This window comes from Symphodus melops (assembly GCF_947650265.1).
Source record: "Symphodus melops genome assembly, chromosome: 22".
NCBI classification, from domain to species: domain Eukaryota; kingdom Metazoa; phylum Chordata; class Actinopteri; order Labriformes; family Labridae; genus Symphodus; species Symphodus melops.
In genome coordinates this window covers 16,377,460-16,403,240 of record NC_136712.1, presented here as the reverse complement: position 1 = coordinate 16,403,240, position 25,781 = coordinate 16,377,460, and the positions used below count along the sequence as shown (strand labels likewise).

Sequence of the window (25,781 nt, the reverse complement as noted above, 5' to 3'; positions counted from 1 at the left end):
AATGCAAACACGCCTCTTTCCTATCTTTAAGGCAATATAAGCAGGAATGGAAAATTAGAATTGTAAAAGTCTCATGAGTGCGAAAATATCAAATCTAGGACTCCTTTAAAAGAAGCAATGTCTTTTTTTGTGCCCCTGTGGTTAAAGGTCTGTGGGTTCATTTAGACATCTTTAGAGTAATCAAGTTTCAATATTAGCTTCTCACGATCCTGAAAACAAGATAGTGGAGATGAAATGATTAGCTCAACACACCGTGTTGCACAGATAACAGTTTCTCCTAATTGTTTGCTAACTATTCTGAATGTTGAGTTGAGTGTTTAAGTTCAATAAATTCTTTTTGTATCAATGTTGTCAAATAAATGACTGACTGGTTAATAATCATGATCAAAGAGCTACTGCTGAACTATAGTTTTAGATGTGTGCAGACAAAAGAACGTGCTTATGTTTGGATGTGTGGTTGATGAGCAGGGGTTTTTATATAAAGTGAAACCCCGCTCTGTGGTTATTAGCATATAAACATGAGAAATCCCTCTCTCTTTTTTTAGTCCGTCTCATTGGCGATCAGTTTTCGTACAGACACAGAGGCGCTGCTTGTCAACAGGCGGGGCAGGCAACTGCTTGGGGCCCCAACAGCTGACAAACTGTAAATTAAAGCAAAATGTGCACATTTTGACAGTAGGAAACCTCCCTACTGGGGCCCCATCTGACAGCACTCATTCTCAATGCCCTGCTATGTGTCGCGTGCATTATTGCTGTGAAAATAATAGTGGACGCTGGTTGTAGGGGGCCCCCAGTGAATGTTTGCCCAGGGTCCCAACAGATCCTACAGATTGTATTAGTTCCTCCTCGCCTCTGTCATTGCATTCACTTTGATCTGCTTTGCTAACACTGCAATCAGGTTCATCTTTTAAAAAGGTTTAACAGAGGACACTCACAGAAGGACACAGTGTGGGAGAGCCGAATGATGTCACTAGCCAGTATACAACAATGGCTGCCGACTACATTTCTCAAATTTGAGAAATCTCGCTTTCCTTTCATAAAATACATATAGAAGGTTGCAGTGTTCACATAGTTTAGCTCACATATGGCCCAGCTTCGGCCAATACGCATCTCTATAAAAGGACTGACGAGTAATCTCATGATAATGAATTCAGATGTTATTGAAATACAAGGAAGTGGAAAGGCATGATGTTTCATTCTGAGGAACTTTCTTTAAAGACTTGGAGAAACAGATTTCTTTGTAGCCTGTGGGTGTGACAGTGAAGCTGCAGGACTGAAGACGCTGATGTCACAGTTTCATTTCAGTATTTACTGTATGAACTCAGATGTGGGTTCAAGGAGCATTCAGTTGAACTGTTTCACATATTCCATTATGAAATGTGGGGGGTGAAGTCAAGTTTATGTTGTCAAAAGTATTCACTGATTGGATGTGTTGAGGAGTGCTGGTGGCAGATTGGCAGAGTTGATGTGTTTCTGCTCATAATGTTTGGAGCAACAGATGTTTGAGAATGCTCTGCAAACAGCTGGTGATATGCAGATACGATAGATAGATAGATAGATAGATAGATAGATAGATAGATAGATAGATAGATAGATAGATAGATAGATAGATAGATAGATAGATAGATAGATAGATAGATAGATAGATAGATAGATAGATAGATAGATAGATAGATACTTTATTGATCCGAGGGAAATTCAAGGCATCCAGTAGCAGTATACAGACAGGCAGGACACAAGACATTAGTTACAATACACACCCGCTGTCCCCCCTCCCCTCTGTATACAATAATCCCCCAAACAAGATTTAGGAGCCCCTATGTGACTAAGAGTAAATATAATTACAGGTTAAACCTGTGCAGTTAGCATTGGCATTAGGCTTAAAACTTATATAGCATAATGTACATAACCTGTGAAGGAGAGAAAAACATGTGCTGATTAAAAGAGACCTGTAAACAGTTAAAGAGCCTTAGAAACAAAGTGCTGACCTTCTAGAAACTAGTTACATGTGCATGTACAGAGGTGTTTGAGGTAGTGCCAGAGGTGTGAGAAAAGTCATTAAACAGTCATGTGTCAACAGTCAGGTTGCAGACTGGGCCATTAAAGTGCTCAGCAACATCTGCACATCGCATAGGTGCAAGGAAATACAACAACAGCAGAGAGAGGAAGAAGGTATGCCAACACACTGGCTCGAATGCCTCAGACACTTCTGATCAGAGGGGGGGGGGGGGTCAAACGTTCAACATGTCCTGAGATGAACACACATCTTTCAAATATGACATCAGAAGAAATACAAGGTAAACAAACCAAGCATTACTTTTGATAATTATCACGAGGAAGACCTCTGTTCATTCAAGATAGTGTGTAAGTGTGACCTGCAGTGTAAAAGCGCTTTGAGTAGTCAGAGGGCTATAAACCATTTATATCACTGCACCTACAACGTGTCTATAACCAGCCATCTCATTTTGTCACTTGATCCAAAACAGAAACACAACAAATGAAAAAAAATACTCGTCTGCACATCTACTTTTTTATAATGCTCTGAGTATTTTAACAATGCTTACAGTATACCAATTACAATCTTTGATTATCTGATGTTTAGTGAAGGAGTAGTTTACTTTTGCTTCAGGGCCTCACGATGCTTTTAATCAAATGTTTGGACTTTAATTTGGATGTATTCAATCTCAGCTGTGAGGAAAAGTTTCATATTTCAAAGGCATTAGTCGACTTTCTGATCTAAGAAGATCTACTGTAGTGTATCTTTCAAAGTTAAAGTTTCCAATATTTGACATTTAGAGCTACTAATGCACATGGCAAACATCAGTTATGTTCATGTGATACCTGCAAACACTGTATTTTACAGGGCTTTTAAAGTTCATTTGTAGTTTTTAACACCCTGCATAAAAACCGCCCATGTGTACAAAGTTTCAGCGTGGATTCATCCGTTGAATGGTTGGCTGCACACTCCTGTTTTAACACTTTGTTACATCTTCAGCACTCTGTGTTCACTCATATCTGACATTTCAATTTACATATTCTCCTGCCACCCTGACCAAAGCCACAGAAGCCTGACTTTGATCTAATCTTACAAACCGATATCTCACCTAACTGCTCAGTCCACCCATGAGCTGGTGTGAAAAAAACTGCAAAAAGGAAATGCTGAAGGTCGGATGCTGAAGATACATTTACCCATACAATAGGTAGACATTCAGAATGTCTGTAATCTAGGACATGAAACCTGCAATAAGTGTGTAATCTTTGTTGTGTGGTGATGATATGACATGTTGACATGATGTTTCTGTATGTTGTCTGCAGAAGCTGAAGGTGCTGTTCGCTGTGGGCAGTGATGGAGAGGTCAGCGAGCCTCTGGATGTGAAAGCTCTCAGCTGTGACTCAATAGAACAGGTCAAAGAGAAAATCCTGTCCACCTTCAAGGCCAAGTTTAATTTCCCCTACATCACCCCGTTGAGGGACGTTTGTATCGGTGAGCATCACTCCAGCCTGTGTATGCTGTGTATTTAAATCATTAGATAACAGTCTTTTTAAAGATTCAGTCATGGTGTAGTATGTGCCATTCCTTGAGTGTGTTTCGCTCTCAGCGCTGCTGTACGTACGTCTTTTGAATGTTTTGTGTCACCACCAGAGTTTGAGAAGGACGGATCGTTTGTTCCTCTTGAAGAAGTGGATGCGAGCTCTGAGGTGATCGGGGAGGTGACGATGCTCAACACTCTGAAGCACTACGAGGTGAGGAAAAACAAAGTTACCGTACTATGCTTCTGTTGGAGGTGTGAGGGCTGACGAAACACGACGTCTGTCACAGCGCTTCGACGCTGATGACCAACAGCCCACGTCAACACGTTGAACCTGCATTATTGCTTGCTAAATGGTAGGCAGCTAGTTTTCTTTTGAAGCCTTCATGTGACATTTTCTCTGCAGATTGCAGCAAGTATTTTTAAAATGCAAATAAAAACTGCAAATACTTCCTTTTGATATTCTGAAAACAGATACAATCAGGGACACATTTAAAAAAAACAGCAACAGAGAAATGCATGTGTTAGATTAAGATTCATTTCCTGTTCGTAACAACAGCATTTTGGTAGGAGAGGAAGTGAAGTTCTTGTCAGGCTTGATGTGTGATCGAGGATGAAAAGAAGAGAAAATGTTGATGTGTTGCAAAACACATATCCGGATAGAAATGCTTTAGATTCCAGTGGGGTCATGAGAAGACCCCCCTTCTAAGAAAACCTTGTTTTCTTTAGAATGTAGGGAAGGTGAACGTCTTGCCATCATTCATGCACAGCAACACAATAAGCACACACCATAATGTCTGCAGTCGTCTGTGGCTGACTGTGGTTTCCCTTTAGATACAGTACGAAAGAGCGATGAAGACAAAACACAGTGAACTATATATAGATATAATGTAGCCACTTCAAACATTGTAGATTTATTCTTCTTGAATATTTAAATATAGTTTTTTCATAAACATGACGGAGTATGTCACTTTACGGTGTTGTGCTAAAACTCTGTGTTCTGAAATGTTCAGGCTCAATTTAAAAACATTAGAAATATGACTTTAGTTTTTTCTTTTACCTTCATTCCAACATGCTCGTGATTTCATATAAGAACATTTTCCTTTAACCACTTTGGCCCTTAAGGACATTACTTTTGCGCCGTTTTGTGGTTGTCGAAACTTAACACACTCATGTGAAAGGAAGGTGGTTCTGCAGCTGAACAGTGTGAAATGTTCAGGCCTGGTTGGTTTGTTCGCCATCACAGCATGCTGTTTAGTAGCTGCATCACATTCAGACAAAGGTAGTTATGTCTTATTAAATGACTGTTTTCTCACCGTGTTTGTGGTTTTCGTTTCCTTTTGTAGGTACCTGACGGAGCGACAATCAAAGTGCTTTCTAAAAAAACTCATCCTCCTCTGAGTCCACAGGGGAGTCTGAAGGGTAAGAGCCAAGAAGCTAGGAGCTTCTCAAACAGGACTTAGATGAGAAGAGCAACACCAGTCGTGTTAGTCCCTCAACAGTCGCTCAGTCACGTTTGTATTGTTTACATTTATTCCATAGTTTGTGTTTGGTGTCCAGGCTCCGACCTCGTCACCCCTCACAGATTTTATTTACATGCAGAATTTTGAGGAGTGATGGGACAATATCTTAACCAGTCAGCGCCTACAGGTGGATGCTGAGGTGGTAGTGAGGCTGAAGCAAGAGTGCAGCACTGGTGCAGGAATGAAGGAGCAAAAGAGAGAGGCCAGAAATCCTCTTCAATAAACCGATGATTGGAAGGTGTCGTCTTGTGATTGTTGAGAATGAGGCAGACCAAGTGTGAAATTAGTGCAGCTCGCAACTAGCTCGCAGGCGTCGCATCATTAATGGAGCCAGTAGGGGAGGAGCTTAGCGTAGCATAGTGACTGGAAGCAAAAGGAGAGAACTCTGAAACAGGAGATACACCTATGCGCGTTGTGCTAGTTTCTAAAATTCAGAGGAAAAAACGGAAGTTGTGTCTTCTATTCAGAATTGTTCATTTAGAAACAGTGAACAGTAAAGGTCAATGTTCCTCATCTTCAGATGAAGATGAGGAACTATAAATGGGTCGAGTCAGGAGCTGGTACATTAATTTAAAACCAGCTGGGGATACTGTTCTTGTCTGGCGAAGTGATCCTACCACAAGTTCCTCTTATTAGCTTTTTTTCATCTTTCCGACACTCACAACAAAAACGAGAAAAATCGGCACTAAAAAAAAAAAAATCAAATTTCACGGTGTTAAGAAACTCTACTAACACAAAATGTTGTCTGGCTAAAGAGGAAGCTCATTATTTTATTGTAAATAACCATCAATGTCTGATCTTTTTTTCCCCCTTTAGATGACGAGAACTTCTCAGGGAAATATTTCCATTTGGTAAGAGGGAATTTCTATTTGCAGATGTTAATCACCAATCGAGTCAGAACTCTCATGGTCACTGTTCTTCACCACACTGAGTAAGGCTGACCTGAGGCGGACTCATTAAATGTTGTTTTTTTCCAGATTGATCCGGATGTCGACGAGGACCAGAGGAAGAATCCAGAGAGGAAGAAGTTAAAACTGAAGGAAGTGCACCTCACAAAGTTGCTCTCGACCAAGGCAAGAGGAAGCTGTCACGACGCCTCATGTCACTCACACAAGCAGAACTGATACCATCTTCTCACTCTAACAGGGTTATTTATACTGCTGGACTCAGTGCCTACAACATAACAGTAAATCAAATTGCATCCTTCCTCTGTGTCCACACAGCATGCGATCATGCTCAGTGCTTATTGTAGACCTAAAGCAGTCCCTATATAGGGTCATCATAATTTCATTTTCCAAACCTCATATGAAACTTAGACTGTTCTTCCTGTTTATGGAAAAGTTTGAGCGCCATCTAGTGAGATGAGATTCAACTTTGTCATTACACATATAAAAGTATGGATTAACGAAATAAGGTTTGGCCAGAAAAGGAAATTGGAAGTTGTGGACATTGAGACGGGTTGCTGGAGAGATGTCAGTTCACTTCCTGGGCACTGCCAAGGTGTTCTTGAGCAAGGCACTGAAGGCAAGGCTCTCATTCATGCACTTACTTTGACATCCCTCCAGCAGTACAGGTCTATAACTTCCTGTTTGTGTGTGTGCAGCATGTTCAAAAACAGAGTGAATCAGGATTATTAAGTATGTCTTCTTCTTTAAATAATCAACAATTCCCAATATCAGGACTTTATTTGTTTTTGTTTGCTTTTTAAAGGCCCTGCTGTTTTCAAACAGTCGGAGAAAGTAAAATTGATCCCTAAAGAAATCCAAAATGAGCGACTTGTTGTTTCTCTTGAAGGTGGCGGTGCACTCGTTTGTGGAGAACCTGTTCAGATCGATCTGGGGGATGCCGCACTGCAGAGCCCCACACGCTATCAAGTTTTTCTTTGACTTTCTGGACACTCAGGCAGACAACATGAAGATCACTGATCCAGATGTCCTGCACATCTGGAAGACAAACAGGTACTTCTATTTCCACAAACAGAACACATATGATTCATGAAGGGTTGTGGTGCTGTTACCTTTTTTGGGTTTCTCCGTCACAGTTTGCCGCTGCGCTTCTGGATCAACATCCTGAAAAATCCTCACTTTGTCTTCGACATGGAGACGACGCCAAATTTGAACTGCTGCCTGTCAGTCATCGCTCAGGCCTTCATGGACTCTTTTTCTCTGAGCGAGACCCAACTGGGGAAGGTAGTGTGCCAAAATGTTTGATGACACGTGGTCACAATTTAAAGTATGAGTAACAACACCGTACGCTGGATATTGATGTGTTCCAGTATGCTCCAACCAACAAGCTCCTCTACGCCAAAGACATCCCCAAGTACAAACAGGAAGTGAAGTTTTACTACAAGCAGATCAGGGACCAGCCACGAATCACTGCCTCCGAATTTAAGACCTTTCTGCTGGAGGAGTCGAAGGTTATTTTCATTTCATTCTAGATTCTTTAATTTGTAAAACAAAAAGTAGCAAAAAAAGTTGTAAATGGATTTTGTTTTTTTTTTCATTTCAGAAACATGAAAATGAGTTCAACGAAGCCGCAGCACTCAGGGAGCTCTACAAATTCATCCAGCGATACTTCACAGAGGTCAGTCCTTCAAAACTTTAAACAATGTGCTCTGCTGTTTTATATCAGTTTTAGATGATCAGATGTTTTAGATTTAAAAACTGTCCGAGGCGCCGGGTACGTAGTGGTTATTTATAGAGGCTATAGTCCTCGGCTCTTTGCTGCTCGTCATCTCCCTTCAGCTGTTCTATCCATTAAAGGCAAAAACTGTAAATAAATGTGGAGAAAATCCAGCTTCTTATTTTCTATGTTGTGGATAAAACTTGTTTTCTGGAGGTTAAGAACAACTGAATGCATCATATATATATTTGGATGCAGTATGGTTAAAGTGTGATTTCTGCATTGTTTAGTTCAAGCTTCCACACCCTTCAGATGCCTCTGTCTGTAGTAACGTACGTCTGATTCTTGCTTCTCTGTGGCTTTCTGTCCTTTTAAAACTGCAAAAACCTTTAATGAGCAATAAAGTTGAATTAACTGGTGATCCAGCGGGGAGTTTTTGGGATCGCTGGGTGAAATTTTGATTCGCTTCCAACCTTTTGGTCAATATCTCGCAATCTTGCTATTTTTATTCATTTATGTTGTGCATATTTTGGGGTCCAAATGACAAAAAAAAGGTTCACATTGAAAATGCTCCAGTCGATTTTTTTTTTCAGCCACAGGTGTGAAATCAGTTATCAGGCTTCAAGAAATCTTTGAGCGCAAACGTGGCTGCTAAACTGGATGAATGTGATGCTTTTTACCTAATCAGAAACCTGTTAAATATCACGTAGTTCATCTGTGCGATCTCGTTTTCTCTGCAGATCAAAGAGAAGCTCGGCCAGAACGGAGCTCCTGCTGAACTTATTGAGCAGCTGCATAAAGTCAAACAATTGTTTGATGGTCTGAAAAGCTGCTCCTGGAATTGAGCCGCCTCCTTTTACTCAAATGAATAAACTGTGGAGGACGTGGTGAGTGTAAGTCTCTAATGAGGCCGTCAAGAGACGACCGAGGAGACTCCCAACGTCCCCTGCTGTAGTGGACATGAAGACCTGAGGAGGAGCTTAAAGGAGGAACCAGCCATGTCGGTAACTTTTATGAGCTCTGGGTTTTCTGCACTGACGAGACAAAAAGTCTGTTGCAAAATTTTCAAAATATCCAACTCTAAAGATACCGCCTTGGACACTTTAAGTGGAAGGACTGACGTCGGGTTCAATACTACAACCTCACTGTCAAAAACCCCGATCAAGTCCCTTCACTCGACTGTCAAGACTCATGAGCGCTCACACAAATAAAACCTCAGTACAAAAGGTTTAATCTGTACACAGTTTAAAAAATGAGTCAAGTACAGTCAAAGTCTGTATCAACATTGTGCAATTTGTAAAAACTCAACTGTATAATAAAAGTTTTATGCCAAGAATGTTTGCAAAGCAAAAGTGTAAACAACAAACATCTGGTAAAAAAACAACCTGAGGAAGTCAAAGGTCAAGTGTTAAAAGGTGCTGCCGCAGTTCATAGTAGCACATTGAGTCATTATTAGAAACCAACTCACAAAATCCAAGTTCATCCATTTTTTTGTAAAAATCAATGAAATGAATGCTTCCATTATTTAAGCACTGTTGCACTTGTAGTGGTTTTAAACAAACAGAAGGTTCAAACTGAGCTGTTCAGCACGTGCACCATGAGGATGAAACATCAACATTACTGGGGCCTCGATACAACGATTCACCATGGCAACAGGTGACAAAAAAAAAAGAAGATGGTCCTTGTACATTATCCGAAATATAATCCGCATCTTCATGTGGACACACGGTGAACGTGAACGGGTTTTAAGAAGGGAAAAAAGTAACACGGCTGCAGCGACAGAGGAGAGAGAAGTGCTCGCGTCTGAGCGTGAAAATGCAAACCAGCAGAAAAAAAGTGACTAAAAGAGCTCAAAATGAAATAGAACAAACTGGGCTCATGGTGGTATTTCACTCATATTTGACACATGAAACAAGGTAGCCTAGTGCAGACTTGGTTCAGTGTCTATAATTAATAACGTTTTTTGAATTGAATGCTGTATTTACAAATGTCCTCTCACCTTGAGCCCCTTTAGTCAATCAATCAGGCCTCACTCAAACCTTCGGCCTGCACTCCGTTGTTTAAGCTATGTGTCATGGTAGTAATAGTAGAGGCCAGAGGTCAGAGGTCAGGCTGCGGCGTGGCCTCCCGGTCCCTTTGCACCAAAGATCCCAGCTCCTCCAGCTGCTGCTGCTGTGCGCTCTCCAGGTCCTCCAGCCTCCGACGGAGCAGGGACAGCTCCTTCTGATGCTGCTCCTCCTGCAGAGCGGAGGGGACTGCTGTTACAACTTCATTCATTACAGTAGGTCAGACTTTTCATCTCTGATATGATTCTGGGGGGGGGGGGGGGGGGGGGGGGAACTAAACTGTTGCATACTGAGGGTCAACATTATGACAACGAGTAATCACGTTATTTTTACAGTAAGTACGCTGACTTCACAGGAGTTTTTTGGAGAGTGGCCCCGACCTTAAGAGCAGGTTGGTCATTTTCAAAAACTAGCAGGATTTTGAAAGTAGCATCTTCTCCGTGCTCTGTCTCCACCCATCCCCTCCCCTCTGTGCTCCCTCTAAAGCCCCGCCCCCTCACTTACATGCACTAACGCCATTGGTCCTAAAGCAGATTTCAGCTCATGCTTTAGTGTACCGTCCTGTAGAGTGTGGGCTCGTGCGTGCATGGGGTAGGTAGAGATGAATGACTGAAACACTCATGCAGATAGCGTTTTGTTGTCTTACTGTTTAAGGACTCTTAAACACTCACAGTCGTCCATGGTTTTTTAAAACCGTGTGTGTGTGTGTGTGTGTGTAAGTAACCACCAGTCAACCTCTATCATGTGGGTTTGAGATATTTCATCGTGCTGGCATTGAGGACTAACCATTCCACAGCCACACGGAGGAGGTGAGACCTCGCTGCATGTTAGACTCGACAGACATCCGACAGTGTGAACACAACCTGCAATGTTTTTATTGACGTAATCAATTAGCACCAAGCCACAGCAGGGACGTTCTCTCCACTGCTAATTCTGCTTACTGGTATGTTTGACAGCGGCCCCTCAGATCCCAAAAGGAGGAAGGGGGTGGGCGAGGAGGTCAGGTAGGCGGGGCCTACATTGTAGGGACCCTGGCCGCCTAACAGGAGGCGTCGAAACTCGTTGTGACGCCTCTGCATCTCCTTTAACCGCCTGCTGAGCTGAGCTTGCTCCTCTGAAAAAGAGGAACGTCTGCAGAGAGAGAGAGAGAGAGAGAGAGAGAGAGAGAGAGAGAGAATGAGAGAATTAAATATGTCCGATCTCATTCATGCACGTTTATTCTCCAGAAACTGCAGGACGATCTTTTCTCGTCTAAAATGAAATCTTTGGATCTCACTTCTTTGCTGCTGCAGTTTCTAGTTCCAGCTCCTCTATCTTGGCCTCCAGCAGCTGGATCTTATCCTTCAGCCTCTTCTCTTTGTTCTCCGTCAGCTCTTTCCTCTGTACAACACACACAACACACACACACACAATGTCAGCAAGACCCACAGAACAAGCAGTCTCTCTCTTTAGACTATTTTGATGTCGTCCAGCTAAAAGTGAAACATCATGCAGAATTTAAGAGTCAAATTCATCTGAAGAAGACTTCATCAAGTATTGATCACGCAGCAAACTTTGAATTCTGTGAAACAATTTAGTCTTTCCAAATAAGATGATTTGAATATTTGTTCAAGTCTGCAGAAGTAAAGAAAAAGTAGGTAATGAGCAGCAGACCTTCTTCTGGGCCGCGGCCGCCCTCTGCATCTTCTCTTTGGCCTGAGAGTATTTCTGCTGCAGCTCGGCCTCTCGCTCCTGCAGCTCGTGTTTCTCCTCCAACCACTCCACCCGACGCTCGTCCACCATCCTGAGGACGAGGGACCGAAGACAGAGAGACAGAGTTGTTTGGCGGGTCAATGCTTTTGATTGATGAGCTGATTTACCTGCAGCTCGTACCTCTCTGCCTCGTGTTGGCTCCTCTCGGCCTGTCCTCGAGCCGACCTCAGCTCCTCCCTCACTCTGTCCAGGGTTTCCTTTAGTCTCTGGTTCGTCTCTTTTAGGTCCCTTTCGGAGTGAGACAGAGTCCCCAGCTGGACACTCAGCTCCTGGTTCTGCTGTTGGGCCACAAAGAAAACTCTCGTTTATTACCCAGACTCCTCTGGTTTGTTATAAGGCCGCTGCCTGCAGGATGAATGACAGAGGAGTAACTTACCTGCTCAAGGTCACAAACGTTTGCTCTCTGTCTCTCCAGCTCCTCCAGCTGGGAGCTTTGCTGCTGCAGTTTGGTTCTATGACACACAAGACATTTCATTAGTGAAAGCAAAGGATCCCCCACTTCCCACTACCTCTAACAAAGAATCCTTTGCTGTAAAGATGACTTCATTAAAACACTTGATCATGGTTTAAAAACGACCATAAAATCTTTGTATGGAAGCTGAAACGTGTGCTGCTAACGGCTCAAAGCAATCTCAAAAGCTCCAAACTTTCCTTCATCTACATGTGTTTCAGTCTCCTCAACATGATTAATATCTAAAGGTAAATTAAACTTTGGGAGTGACACTAAACATGTAGTTCCGATCTGACCGGAGGTTTTGTAGTTCCCTTCGAGCCAGCTCCTCTCCCTGTTGGCTTTTGCGAAGGCGCTCCTCCCATTCTTCTTTCTGGGTGTTGCCTGAAACGTCCTGCAGCGCCCTCTGCTGGTCTAGAGTAGCGAGCCGATTCTCCAACGCCAACCTGGAAAACGCAGACCAAAAGGAGTTCTTCTAAAAAGGACGCGTGGAGTAAAGAAGAACGTTTCTGATAATTATAAACACTGAGAGCAGCTGATGTCAGCCGCTGAAAGAAACGCCTCGGTGATTCTCACTTTTCCTCGTGCAAGGCTGCGATTTTGCTGAACTCGTCCTCGCGGGCGGCCTGCACCTTTCGGACGATCTCCCTCTCTTTCTCCACCAGAGCTTCCTTGTGTCGCTCCACCGCAGAACTCAACACCTCCACGTCCATTTGTAGACCTGAGACAAACCAGAGGAAAACTAATAATGCTAATGTGTGATGTGAAAGTTTCCTCATGTTACATAAACGGACTATTGAGAAGCAGGGAAACAAAAGAAGATGAAATGTGGCGGCGATGGAGGTCGGACGAGAGTGCGACTGAGTGTGTGTGTTTCATACCATCAACCTGTCCCTGCAGTGTGTCTCTCTCTCTCTCCAGCTCTGCTTTGGAGCGAGTGCACTCCAGTTTGATGTTGGCCGCCTCCAGTTTATGTGAATGCTTCAGACTTTCAACCTGAGAACAAGGAAAACAAAAAGACACTTTTTTCTAAAAAATTAAAATAAAAAATAAAAAATAAAAAAATAAAAATGAGACACGACAAGTAGGTTGATAGAAACGAGACGCAATATGTATTTAAAAAAAGAAAAGAAAAGAAAAAAGATGATCAGAGTGAGTCTTATCTGTAACTTTAGATTCATGTTGAGGGCAGAACATGGAGGGGAATAAAACAACATCCAGCCTGATGTGTGGCTGGTGAACAGCTCGGAGAGCGGCGTACCTGACAGGTGAGGGAGTTGACTTCTCGCTCCGCTTTGTGCAGGCGGCTCGTAAGCTGGCTGTTCTGCTCGTTGGTGAGATTGTACTCACTCTCCAACCGCTCCAGCTGCAGACGCAACGACTGGCGCTCCGCCTGACACAGTGACAACCAATCAGATCAGTTGATTATGCAACAATAAATAAGACGGGCACATGGAAACCAAAGTGCATGAAGCCGCTCCAGGCGTGCTGCTGTCTCACCTCCACAGACTTCAGCTCCGCCTGCGTCTCCTTCAGCTGTCTGATCTGGATGCGTTGGACACTCTCTGCTTGCTGGCCTGAGTTTTCTTTCTGGGCGTGGAGCTCGGCCACCTCTGCCTCCAGGCTCTTTAGCCGCAGATGGAGCTGGGCCTTCTCCCTCAGCAGAGCCTCCACGCGTTTCCCATCACGCATCGGGTCTGAGCTCTGATACTGAGCCACCATGTCCTCCCGGTCCTTCTCCAGACGGGAGATCTAACAACAGAAGAGAGGATTTATCACCTACCCTTTCTTTAAATCAAACCTCATTAGAAGTCCACGGAGAGACACTATCAACCCCAGCAGGGACCGAGTGAACAACAAACCTCTGCTTCGTAGCGCATCTTCCTCTCGTCCAGCACGCGAGCGTGTTCTTCTCTCTGGTGCTCAGACTGCGACTTCAGAAAGGTGAACTCGTACCGCAGCTTGTTGTACTCAGACCTGTACTTCTCTGCCTCCTACAAAGAAGCACCAGGACAGACAAAAAGAGGGGGGACAATCAAGTGGGCACCATGGAAATGAAATCAAACCTCCTTGAAAGCAGAGACATTGAAATGATTGTCAAGAGGCAATCAGCGCCAATCTCTTGACTGTTGCTAAAGACTCAAAGTCAGAGCTGCTAATGGCAGTTAAAGAGCAGGACGTTTAAGGATAGAACGTTTTCCACGACACGTTGAATTACCAATGGAAGTTTATTCAATTCTCAGTACAGGTGCAAAACCTATTAAATAGCTCTTAAAAAGGGATTTAACTGGAAAAAAAACATTTAATGAAGCAGTTGCCATCAATGACGTTTTTGTTCTTTCAGCTGCAGTCAACGATTTTTGTAACAAAGAAAACTGACAGACGTCAGAAAGGACGTGTTGCAGTGACTGACCTCCTCCAGTTTATTAAACCTCTCTCTGACCGGAGCCTCCATCTCCTGCTGCACCTGAGCTCTGAGCAGCTCCAGCCGCTGAGGGGTCATCACCTGACAGACACACACACACACACACACACACACACACACACACACACACACAGTATTTGATTAACGAAAAAAAAAAATATATATATATATATTCACCCAAAAAATAGCAAAAGGAGAAAAAAAGTCTAAGGCATACAAAAAAGTTTTTTTTTTAGAAGATTTCCACCACACTGTGCAGCTCGAGCTGTAAGGTAACTAAATACACATCAGGTTTTTTTAACACGTTAATGTCAACTTAAAGCCTTTTGAAAAGGATTCACCTAAAAAGAGACGAAAAGAATTATAAAACGTTACTTCCTCTAAGTATCACTTCAGACCAGGAAATTAAATCAGCATTCGATTAATTAAAGGTCCTGACTCTCCTGCATGAGTACTTACAGCACAGACTCAGTTCTTTAGTTTCTCCAATCACTCTCTATTCCTCACTAAACAACTATTAAATCTGGGTAAACTCTGATCACAAACTTCTTTCAGTACAACAATAAGTTAGAGATCCCACACCTTTCATTTTAGGAGATAGTTCTCCTTACACTTTCATGTTTATCCTTTCATCCTTTACTTATTCTATCGTTTACAATGATGTCGACCGTACAATGAAAAAATAAAAGACAGAACAATAAAGACAAATAAACAAACCATGAGACCAGAATAATAAGCAGCAAAGCAGACAGCTACAGTTAATAACATTTCCCCTCATGGGCAGTCATTTGAGATCATGTTTTTAATCATTCGGTGTACCTGCATTCGAAGCTCCTCCAGCTCTCTGGTTTTGTCCAGGAGTTCTCCTCGGAGCTCGGCCAACAGCAGCTGCAGCTTCTCCTGCTGAGCCTGCTTATCACTCAGGAGGCGCTTCAGTTCCCCCTGGACTCCAGTGAACTCTTCCTGCAAACTGTACAGAAACAAAGTGTGGGTGAAACTGAGGACAGTGTAAGACATGCCAAACCATGAGAAACGTAACTGCCATATATTTTTAGGGGAGTCACATTCACTGCCCTTCCAGTGAACGCCACTGATTTATTTATCGTCTCTGATGGACGTCTGCCGTTTATCATATGTATGGTGTGAATAGACTGCCAAAACTAAAGCGCCCTTTTTATGATAAATAAACTGTTCTCTCTCAGAATTCATGCACAAACTAATTAAATAAAAAACAGGGATTTTTCAGATGTAGCTTTACCTGGAGTGTTCAGCCTTCAGGGTCTGGTAATTTGTCCGGTGGTTTTCACACTTCATCCTCTCATCGATGAGTAACTTCTGCAGCTCCATCTCTGCACCTCCGAGTCCAGCAGACATCCCCAGCATGGCGGCAGACCTCCCAATCCCCGACTCCAGGTTCGGCACCAGAGGGGCGGATTGGCCGAGGGATGAGGAAGTCATCTCACCCCGCTGCGGGAAAAGAAGCTGGAGACAGGAGAGGATAAAGAAATCAGATGTGTCTTTGTGTCAGCTCGCCTGTATAAGGTGGGAGAAACCAAATGTGCTCTCTCACAGTAGGGTGAGGAGCAAGCTTTGTTGTCAGTCAGTTACCATGGTGGCTTTAAGAGGAGTCCCAAAGCTACTAATCACAAATCACAACCACTCACTCAGCTGACATGGAAAGAACCTGAATCAATCTCAAGTGATTAATCAGCTCCTCTGCTCGTTATCACACTGCAGCACTTGACAACAAGCATCCTGTCTATCCTGTGGGCTATTTTCACTTCAGTCACTCTGTTAGAGCTAATAAACACGTGATTCAGTTTGTACATGTTATTATTCCCTTACACATTGTTATTAGCAGGGTGAGATTAGTGTCACAAACCGAAAGAAGATCTTTTCTTGAAGAAGAATTGAAGTCTGGCCTGACGTTGAACAAAGGGTACAAGCTTTCATAAAATAACTCTCGACTTTGGAGCTCATATAAACCTGATATAACCCGAACTCAGCACCGCAGTTTGTCAAAAGCATCGCGATGTTTTCAAATGTCGCGCTCCGCGTCCCGCGGATGAAATGCTAACAGACATGCTAACTAATGGCTAGCTTCTACAATGCGTCCATTATCGGACATTCACTATATCACGTTCAAAGCAGTACAGGCAGACAAATAAACACGCTGCCATTTTTGAATAATTTGGATGTGCAGTCTACGTAAACTCAAATAAGTTGTCATTTTATAAAACGAATAATACAGCGGCTTCACACAACGAGCTTTTACATTTAGTACACGTTAGTAAGCACAAAGTCGTTTAGCTTTAAACAGTTACGTACAACCACTCGCATGCTTTATGCTTAAAGTTTAATTTTAATTATCAAATTGTTTACTCAACTTTGCAGTCACTTACATCTTGTTGAATTGGGACTCCCTCCTAGCAAGCGCTAGCCTGTTAATCTCTAAACTACAAACCGTGGGATCATGGGAAAAAGATTTCTTCTTCTTCTTCGTTTTATGGTGGTTGGCAAACAACGAATTTGTGCATTTCCGCCACCTACTGGTAAGGAGTGTGGCTCAAAATATCTAACAAGTCTACTTTCTGTAAACAATATTATAAAAGGTAAGAAAAAAACACATCCCGTCAATTACCTTAGTTTGTCCCAGAGAATCTAATAAAATCCTTACTACTTCATTTTCTGAGTTCTTTTGTAAGATATCTTTGACATTCAATTGTACTTTAATTTCTCTCAATTTTTCTTCTTTTTAAATATTTCTGGCAGTGCATAATAACACGTTCCACTGTCTCCTCTTGTCCACAGTAATCACCTCTGCCCATATTATGTTTTCCTATTTTAAACAATGTACTGTTTAATCCAGTGTTCAAATCTTATTCTAGATATTACTCTTTCATTTCTCCTATTGGTGACTACACTTCTGATCTCACCAACCTTCCTTTGGATTCTATAAGAAAAGAAAAAAAAATCCCAGACTGCATTTCTGTTTTCAACACGTTTTTTTTTTTTTAAATAAAATAAAATATCTAAATCTAAATCACTAACAGACTTGACAAGTTTGTGTGTTTCCTTGTGATATCCGTGGCACTTTTGATTCCTTTAATTTATATCTGGAGAATGACTTGCATACAATTTTTGAATTACATGTGCATTTTTTTTAACTTAAACGTGTAACATGTTAATGAAGTTGACAAAAAAGGAAGAAACAAATATGGTGTAAATCAGTGGTTCTCAAGTGGTGGGTTGAGACCCAAAAGTGGGTCACCGAGCTGCGTTTAGTGGGTCGCTATCATGGGCCTTAAAGAAGAAGAAAAAAAAAAAAAGGCTATGAAACTGTTTTTAAACATGTTTCGTTCAGTTCCTTTACTCAGCCCGGTGTTTTTAGTGTCCGAGATCCAAATGGAGCAATTTTTCATTCAGTAAATCTGATGAGTTGAATATGACCTAAAGTTTGGGTTGCAATTTTTCCTGATGAAGTTGGCGGGGGCTCCTGAGTCTGGACCAGTTTAGAACCACTGATGTTAATGTTATAATACTGACAATGTTTTTAGAGCTACATAACTATGAACAAAAAGAAACAGGTGTAACAGGCTGCATTACATAGCCTCACTGATAGTCGGACACGCTGGTCTATGCTATGAAAAGAGGTTATAGGTCCATTGGGATGTTTAGTGAAAAGCATGACACTCTCGATGAAGCATCCAAAGCTTCTGAAGAAGAAGGCACCTCACTCCTCTGACACGTTTGAAACGTCATCTGTAGTTTTGGTCTGCATCGTAAAATTACTTTAAAAAAGAAATGTGCTCAACTAAAAAAAGGAAAGTGGTTAAAATTTCCTGTGACGATCCTCTATTTACAAGGGAATAATTAAATACGTAAAAAAATAAATTAACAAAACTATCTAGAAATATACAACTTCCGAGCGGGATTCAATGCTCATCTTCAGTCTTCTCCAAACGTGTTGTCGCCCGTCTGATCATCTCTCAGCTGGAACTGCAAAAAAAGAAAACAATGTTTAAGAAAGTGAGAAAGGAAGTGGAAAAGGAGCAAAAAATCACGAGAGATGATGAACTGACCTATCAGCTGCATCCTGGTCAGCTTCATCATTGTCTGTTTTCGATGTAGACGCTCGCAATTTAGTGGGATCTGAAAAACAGAAAGACTTAGATCCAGATGGAAGAAAAATAAATAGATGCCAAAAAAAAAAAAAAAAGAGGATGAGAAAAGAGTCAGACTCCTCAACCTTGAATCCAGCGGATCTGCGTTGCTGGCCCGTAGCCCTGCTCGTTCTTGGCAGCTATTCGGAAGACGACGGCCGGGCGGTTGGAGGCGGAGCAGTCGATGTGAGCGTTGTCCAGCTGGGAGGAGCTGACCGAGCAGGACATCTTGGTGCCCCGGTAGATCCTGATGAAAGCCATCTGACCGGGACGCTCCGAGCTGCTGGAGCGGCTCTTCTTCACAGCCATGTACATGGAATACTCCAGAATCCGACCGGATGGAGAGGAGGGAGCCTCCCACGTGATGTGGACCGAGTCGCTGGCCTGAATGTGAGGAAGAGAGCGGCTCGCTCTTCATACACGGAACCTTTTTCAACCTGATAATCATCTCGTTCATCTGTCCTCTGGACCGTCCTGTTTCTTGACGTCTTACCTTGGTGATTCTAACAGCAGAGGGCGCTCCGGGGAATCCAGGCTGGCAGGTTTTAAACTCGCTGACTGGGCTGAAGTCTCCCTGTCCGAAACAGTTAATACCTGCAACTCTGAACCTGTAGGTCTGACCTGGAGTCAGCTCCTGCTTCTCTCTGCTCTGGTAGTCCTGAGGCCCCGGCAGCTTCTTCAGCTGAAGAGGGACAGAGAGTGTTGACATGCAGGAGAGGAAGAGCTGCTCAAGCACATATCTATTAAAGGTCAATGAGACACAACCGTTTCTCTTTTACCTCTTTAGTGTTGGGGGTTCGGCTGCTGAGTGCAGCGTTCGCCTGCTCACCGTCAGCAGGTAGAAAGTAATGGTGGACCTCGGAGAAGAGGGTTTTGAAGACACCGGCATCAAACCAAACAGATTCCTCCGGATTCTTCTGTTATCAGAAAGGACAATTTAAAGTCTGACATTGAATCAATCAAAGCAGATAAAAAAAAAAAAAACACTGATAACTGCTGTTCACTAGTGTGTCTGACCTTCTCAGTCTGGGTGTACAAATCTGAAATCTTGTCAGCAGAATCAGGAAGTTTGGCTGTGGAATCAAAGAGGACATCGGCAGTGAGCCACACGTTTTAAATCTGATTTATCACAACATCGGAGCGTCAGCGTTGTCGTTACCTGGCTGCTGTTGAGCTGCCGATGTCGCCTGTCGACCTTCAAACAAAACACAGAGAGAGTCGGAGCTGAAGGAAGAGCACTCACACTCCTGTAAAAACAATTCTAACGCGAAGCAGGATTTTTATTTATTTATTTTTTATTCTATGCAATGGGAGCGACAGAGGAGGAGTTATGAGATGTTGAGCGTCTGTTCCACGCCGTTTGGTTTTTCCTCGTCATCACGATTCAATAAATGTTAAACGTTGGGTCTCAGCACTGTCACCTTTTTTTTAATTATTATTCTCAAGCTTTCTAATTACAGTGGATCGAGGAATTACCTCGTTCTGTAAGGCATTAGGATGGGAACCAGAGGGTTAATGGTTTAAGGGTCCCCATGCAGACCAAAACTAAACAAAAAAAAAGAAATAAAAAATAGGTCTGGTTGCTGGAGAGGAGGCAGTTCACTTCCTGAGCACTGTTTAGGAGCCCTTGAGCAAGGCACCGAACGGGAAACTGCTCGAATGCTGTGTCATCCCTCAGTTAGCGTGTCAGCAGGATCCTGTGTGTGCATGTGTGTGTGTATTTCAGCCTCGTGTGTGTGTGTGTCTCAACAACAGAGAGCAGAAGTCATCAGGACTGAACGATAACGAGCGCGGAGGAGTAAACACACAGAGACATCAGCAGACTTACGGTCCTCCTCCGTCATCTCTCCCTCCGCTCTGCTCTTTGTCGACACAGCGGGGGATGTTTCTGTCGTTTCCTGCTGTGATGAGCTGACCTGAAATCCAGAAGGACAATCACAACAGAAACATGAACTCTGCTCGGTGTGACCTTTACAAGCTGAAACAGAAACCGGTGTTTTCAGGGATCTGTGTTTGTATTTCTAATGATGAAATCAGTCTGATAAAAACAGAAACAACCTACTGAGAGAAAAGGTGCAGAGAAATCTAATGACACGTCTGTGGTTTGGTTTACACACGAGGGTTAGAAATCAACCCCACAAACACGGCTGTGGTTTTTTTGTTGTTGTTGCAGTGACGGGTGGATTTGATCAAACTCCTCCTCAGAGTGTCAGACAAAAAAAACCAGCAGCATAACAAAGTGATTTGCGAAAACAAATGATATTAATTGAATGGCGGTCTCTCGCTTGTTCTGCACCGACTTTATGAGCAGAGTCAACGTGAGGCCCACAGAGCTCCGCCTCCAAATCATCAAATAAAATAACAACTATTTTTTTGTTCATGAGCGAAGGGCCTGCAAGGATTTTTTTGAAATAGTTGAAACATTCCTCTTCATAAAAAAAAGATGCTGCAGGTTCAAATAAAGTGGCAGGTTTATAATAAATAAATAAAGTGATAGTAGATTTGTGAAAAGTGCATTTCTAACCCTGATTTATATGAAGCTAAACAGGCTTTTTTATTCCATATCATGAGACGTATTGTTGAAGGTCAGTGTGTAAAGCATGGGACTACCTGAGCGGATGTTTTTGCTTCTTTATTAGAGTTCCTTTCAGTTTGAGGTGGAACAGATTGGACACCTGAGGAAGAAGAGTCAAGCAGATTATCATCGACCCCTGATCATCAGGACACAGAGAACAGAAAGTCGGCACTCTTCTCACCCTCACAGTCTTTTTCCTTCCCCTCCCCTCGCTCTGCACCAGTGGGACCTGCTGGTGTGACTGCTGGATCGCTGGCTGCAGTGCTGGGAGGAGTCACGGGCTGCATTTGAAGGATGTAGCAGTCGGCTGCTGCGAGGGGCCGCCATGCTACGTGCAGCATGCTAACGGTAGATTTGATGAGCAGCACAGCCTCTGGAGTTGCTGGTTTAGCTGAGAGCAGATAACAGCGCCTTATTAGAGTCAGTTGGACTATTCCTCGCATTGTAAGGATTCAAAAGTCGAGGAGTTAAACTGGAAGGAGACTCTCACCTGTCTCCAGGTACCAGAGGTCCTTGCAGCAGACCTGGTAGTTCCAGCTCTTACGGTATCCGTCGCGCCCGCTCCAAACGTAAAGCCTGGACCCGACAGTGGCAGCGCAGTGGCCGGCTCGAGCTCCAGGTCTGCACGCATACGGATCATCACTCTGGGGTCCCTGGCTCTGCAGCTGGGATTCGATATGGTCCTGCTGCTCCGGTCCCAGGTCCTGCCAAGTCATCGAGTCTGAGGAAAAGGAAGGTCGGAGTGATGATGCAGAAAACACAAAACACACATTTAACCGTCTCTCAAAAGCAGCGTTGGTAATGACTGGAGCTCTTTGTGGGAATGCTGATAAGAATATGAGACAAGAGTTCAGAACAATACTGACCTAGGTTGAGCACACTAAGGGAATTAGTGCAGATCCATTCTATTCCTGGAGCATTGTGTTTTTCTGACTCTGGAACAGGAATCCAGCCTCCAAACACGTACATCCTACAGACAGAGGGACACTCAGGAGGTCACAACAGGATAGAGGCAACTTCAAACACAAACCTGACATCTGCAGGGCGACACACTATCCCACTGTGACACGACAGAAGAAGCATCCTTTACTTGTTTCCGATGACATTTGCGGAGTGAAGGCTTCTGGGGAGAGGCACGGCGCCCCTTGTTTCAGGCATGGACCAAACCATGGTGTCTGAGGAGAGGATGACAGGGGATGAAATAGCAGCTGAAGGGTTCAAAGTGTTTCCTTTGTGACACCTGCAGACAGTTCATCTGTGAATAGAAGAAGCCCACTCTACCGATGTCGAGCTGCCAGAGATCATCCAAGCGGGATCCTTGCATCCCTCCGAAGATGTATAACTTTGAGCAGCCCGGTCCAGTGTAGGCAACCGAGGTGTGGGACTCCCGAGCTGAGGGGCCACCCCCCTTGGTCTCTGGGATGCTCCATCCTCGAGCCCCTGAGACAGACTGCAGCTCCAGCTCATAGAAGTCATCCATGTATCTGAAGGAGAGTAAAACACACTCATGAATCCTTCTCTTTGACACAAGATTTGAAAAAATACAGCCAGTTTTCCTGCTTCCAGGCCTCTTTGATAAGCTCTTCACTTATCCATATGTCATATTCTTCTTATCTGTTTCGGCACATTACCTTGGTACATTGCCGTTGGGGTCTTCACTATCATTAACCAGCCCTCCAAATAGGTAGCATTTGTTCCCCAGAAGAGTGAAACTGTGTCCAATCCGTGGACAAGGAGGCGAGCCATTCTTTGGCGCTCTGGGCTTCAGTTTCTTCCACAGCCAGCGACTAGCCTGAGCCACACACAGGAGCAAAGTCAACACAGGACCACAGTGTTTATGACACCAGCAGGATTGGAATCACTGTTGAAGGAATGTGACAGCAGGTGTTACCTGAAGCTCATACAGGCTGTTTGTGTATTTCCCAAACTCGACCATGCCTCCAAAGACCAGAACTCTGGTGCCTTCACAGACGAAACCATGGGCGGCACAGCCGGGCGGGATGTCCCCCCTCACAGCCGGCAGGAACCACTGCTTAGAAACTGGGAAGAGGGTCAGATTTGAGCTTTGAATGAGACAGAAGAAAACAGGTGAAGATAAGATAATCCTTTGTTCATTTCGCGAATGGAGAAATGTACAGTGTTACAGCAGCAAAGGAGAAGAAAAATCACACAGTGGAGAATTAAATTAGTTAAAAATATATTCTTAGAAAATGCATCAAAAAGAGCCAGTAACTTCAAGCTGTAAGTCTGTATGAACACTATCGTGTGCACATATAAGGATGGACGTGTTATTGCACAATTGGGTTCATAAATTATTATTACAATGCAAATCAGATTAAAAATAAAAGCAGTAAAAGCTGTCTTTAAGTGTTTCTTACACAGACCTGTTTCTTACACAGACATTTAAAAATACTCGGGCTTTTGTTGCAGTAGCTCTATTTTTTAACGTCTATAGGAAAATAACTACAGCGATATTATTGATTTGTGTTTGGCGAAACTCAAAAACCAGACCAGAGTCAAGCTGCTTAAACAATAAGAATAATCTGCATGTTTATGGCTTCATGCACTTTTCAGTCTCCCTACACGTCACATGAATCTTTATTCAACCAGTAAACATTTATTTCACAGCTAAATGACTACAATGATGTAGCCGACACTAGCTAGCAATAATTACGATGTTCAGCTCTAATTATTTGCAACTTAAAAGTAAAATAAAAATCATTATCGCAGCTGCACTGACGCCAAGATAACCAGGAACCACTCAGATGAAGATATGAAGAGTCGAGGTGAAGGATGCGCTGTTTGGAGTTGTCTTTCTGACTCTTGGGCATGCTAAAAACATTAGCCGCTAGTTAGCCAGCGTTAGCTCACCGGTGTTGTAAACATGGAGCTGCTCTGCTATCCCTTCGTTTCCTCCGCCGAACACAATAATCAGCTCCCGGATTGCCGCCGCTCGGTGTCCGTGTCTGGACCGAGGTATTACTCCTGCTACGGAATTTATTTTCCTCCATTGTGGCCCCTCGGTTTCACTGCTCATCTTCCCCGAGTTTGGCGCTGTTTACGTTTTAAACAAGGGGGCGGGACTAAGAATGGATCAGGAAATCTGTCCAAAGATTAACAAGAGAAAAGAGGACTCACTCCGCCTCGTTTATCGGGGATGAAGACTTGGCTGAACGTCAGTAAAAGATATTCCTCTTTTTAAAATTCCTCTTTTTAAAGACCAACTAACGATCAAATCCTAAAATGCTTCTTATGTTATATATGATTAGCTCTTTTAATATTCTTGTTCCTCCATGACAAACGTGGCCCTTAATGACACATTTGAAAAGAGAGGGAGAGGACTTTTTGTGTAGTTCTTTTTATTTTATTTTACTCTATTTATTATTTATTTATTTTTTATTTTTATTTATTTTTTATTTTTTTCATTTTTTTTTGGGGGGGGGGTAATTCATTTCACAATATTAAAAAAGGCAACGGAAACCGTGTCTTTAACTGATTTTACACATCAATTTCCTATTAAAGAAGCATCAGTGTGGACTTGTATTCTTCCATGGCTCTGACGTAAGCTCTCTTTATATTTGGACAATGTCTCTGATCATATCACCAAAGGAGAATGTGTGGCAAAGTGCACATTGTCATACATGTATGCAGGTATGTTCATGCTGCATACACTTTGACCATTTCCTTCTTTGAATGACTCATTTGGAAGGACAAGACCAAACTGCTGAAAAGATGCAATGCTTTCCTTCAACTTAGATAAGAAAACATGGTGGCATGGCCTTTGAGCTCACATTTACATGCACAAATTATATTACAATTAATAACACAGTCCATATCAATCTGTAAATACACCAATCTGCGTTGTTACTGGTACTCAACATCATGATATAAACCTAATAACGGTAAAATGTAATTATTATTTTCCTGTCTATCAAATTGGGATGAAAGTTTCTAAGGTGAGGTCATTTGCCTCATTGTTCAGCAGATTTTACTCTTACAAAAGCTTTTCGAGATTTAAAACAGAAGTTACAATGGGCGACTGTTTACCGTTCATCGTCTTGAATATAGACAATCTTTGGAAGTACCTCCACTACAAAACTTAATACTGCACTAATACTATTACTACTGATGCTCACTGTACAGAACAAAACAAACCAGACTAATCATCCGTGTGTGCTTTATTTTCCAGCCATTTAAAAGTTTTTACCTTTTAAAAAAAGTATGGGCTAATCCTGCAGTTACAATAGGCAACAAAGGCACAGAGGAGACATTTAAAAAGGGGGCAGGTAAAAAGAAGGGGGGGGGGGCATTTAGCAAACTAACACGTTCAATTAATTTTTAAATTCATATATTACAATTTTGGTGTTCTTTAGCGATCAGAGCAGTGTAATGAAAGTCCCGAACTTGACCTATATTTGTGTGCGCGCGTGCGTCTGTGTGTGTGTGTGTGTGTGTGTTGTACAAGAACAGGAACCCCCTCGGTGAGCAGGAACAGAATGACGTCAGTTGTCAGTTGGCTCACTGCTGAGTGTTGTCGGAATTGCAATATTAGTGTGTGTGTGTGTGTGTGTGTGTGTGTGTGTGTGCGTGCGTGTGTGCGCAGGTCTGAGAAAAAAAAGTGTTTTGTGCGTGTGCGGTTTAAGAGGGAGTATGTTTATGGGAAATAGAGATTTT

General features: G+C 42.9%; 3 protein-coding genes across 13 annotated transcripts in view; 1 reads left to right on the top strand and 2 right to left on the bottom strand.

The window, feature by feature from the left end:
• The window catches only part of plxnc1 (plexin C1), a 65,820-nt gene extending 57,062 nt beyond the window's left edge, over positions 1 to 8,758 (top strand). For all 6 annotated transcript variants that reach the window (XM_079335576.1, XM_079335575.1, XM_079335572.1 and 3 more), the window contains 10 exons: positions 3,316 to 3,484; positions 3,644 to 3,744; positions 4,877 to 4,952; positions 5,870 to 5,904; positions 6,031 to 6,126; positions 6,848 to 7,011; positions 7,095 to 7,242; positions 7,329 to 7,469; positions 7,562 to 7,636; positions 8,416 to 8,758. In XM_079335576.1, the coding sequence (XP_079191702.1) occupies positions 3,316 to 3,484; positions 3,644 to 3,744; positions 4,877 to 4,952; positions 5,870 to 5,904; positions 6,031 to 6,126; positions 6,848 to 7,011; positions 7,095 to 7,242; positions 7,329 to 7,469; positions 7,562 to 7,636; positions 8,416 to 8,520 (1,110 nt within the window). In that variant the 3' untranslated portion in view covers positions 8,521 to 8,758. The remainder of the gene's footprint in view (positions 1 to 3,315; positions 3,485 to 3,643; positions 3,745 to 4,876; positions 4,953 to 5,869; positions 5,905 to 6,030; positions 6,127 to 6,847; positions 7,012 to 7,094; positions 7,243 to 7,328; positions 7,470 to 7,561; positions 7,637 to 8,415) is intronic.
• A 131-nt stretch (positions 8,759 to 8,889) lies between these two features.
• cep83 (centrosomal protein 83) lies at positions 8,890 to 16,881 on the bottom strand. Of its 6 annotated transcripts, none has more exons than XM_079335584.1 (17): positions 16,772 to 16,881; positions 15,978 to 16,158; positions 15,628 to 15,836; positions 15,189 to 15,339; positions 14,358 to 14,450; positions 13,807 to 13,938; positions 13,445 to 13,696; positions 13,206 to 13,337; positions 12,826 to 12,940; positions 12,521 to 12,665; positions 12,241 to 12,390; positions 11,870 to 11,945; positions 11,614 to 11,768; positions 11,395 to 11,524; positions 11,018 to 11,121; positions 10,683 to 10,872; positions 8,890 to 9,913 (listed from the first exon to the last, which is right to left on the bottom strand). In XM_079335584.1, exons 2-17 carry the CDS (start codon positions 15,978 to 15,980, stop codon positions 9,776 to 9,778), a joined length of 2,175 nt encoding a protein of 724 aa, XP_079191710.1. In that variant the 5' UTR covers positions 15,981 to 16,158; positions 16,772 to 16,881; the 3' UTR covers positions 8,890 to 9,775. The 6 variants fall into 6 exon arrangements, with proteins under 6 accessions (XP_079191710.1, XP_079191709.1, XP_079191712.1 ...); XM_079335583.1 differs by having other exon boundaries at positions 11,614 to 11,771; positions 16,772 to 16,880; XM_079335586.1 differs by having other exon boundaries at positions 11,614 to 11,771; positions 16,034 to 16,158; positions 16,772 to 16,879.
• Positions 16,882 to 17,440: 559 nt separating this feature from the next.
• Positions 17,441 to 24,185, bottom strand: hcfc2 (host cell factor C2). Its single transcript, XM_079335581.1, has 17 exons — positions 23,979 to 24,185; positions 22,999 to 23,147; positions 22,739 to 22,899; positions 22,389 to 22,591; positions 22,198 to 22,282; positions 21,974 to 22,077; positions 21,598 to 21,828; positions 21,289 to 21,498; positions 21,143 to 21,207; positions 20,361 to 20,448; positions 19,692 to 19,727; positions 19,550 to 19,605; positions 19,312 to 19,449; positions 19,026 to 19,214; positions 18,619 to 18,916; positions 18,452 to 18,521; positions 17,441 to 18,368 (listed from the first exon to the last, which is right to left on the bottom strand). The coding sequence occupies exons 1-17, from the start codon at positions 24,142 to 24,144 to the stop codon at positions 18,359 to 18,361; spliced, it is 2,259 nt and encodes a 752-aa protein (XP_079191707.1). The 5' UTR covers positions 24,145 to 24,185; the 3' UTR covers positions 17,441 to 18,358.
• Between the last annotated feature and the right edge of the window lie 1,596 nt (positions 24,186 to 25,781).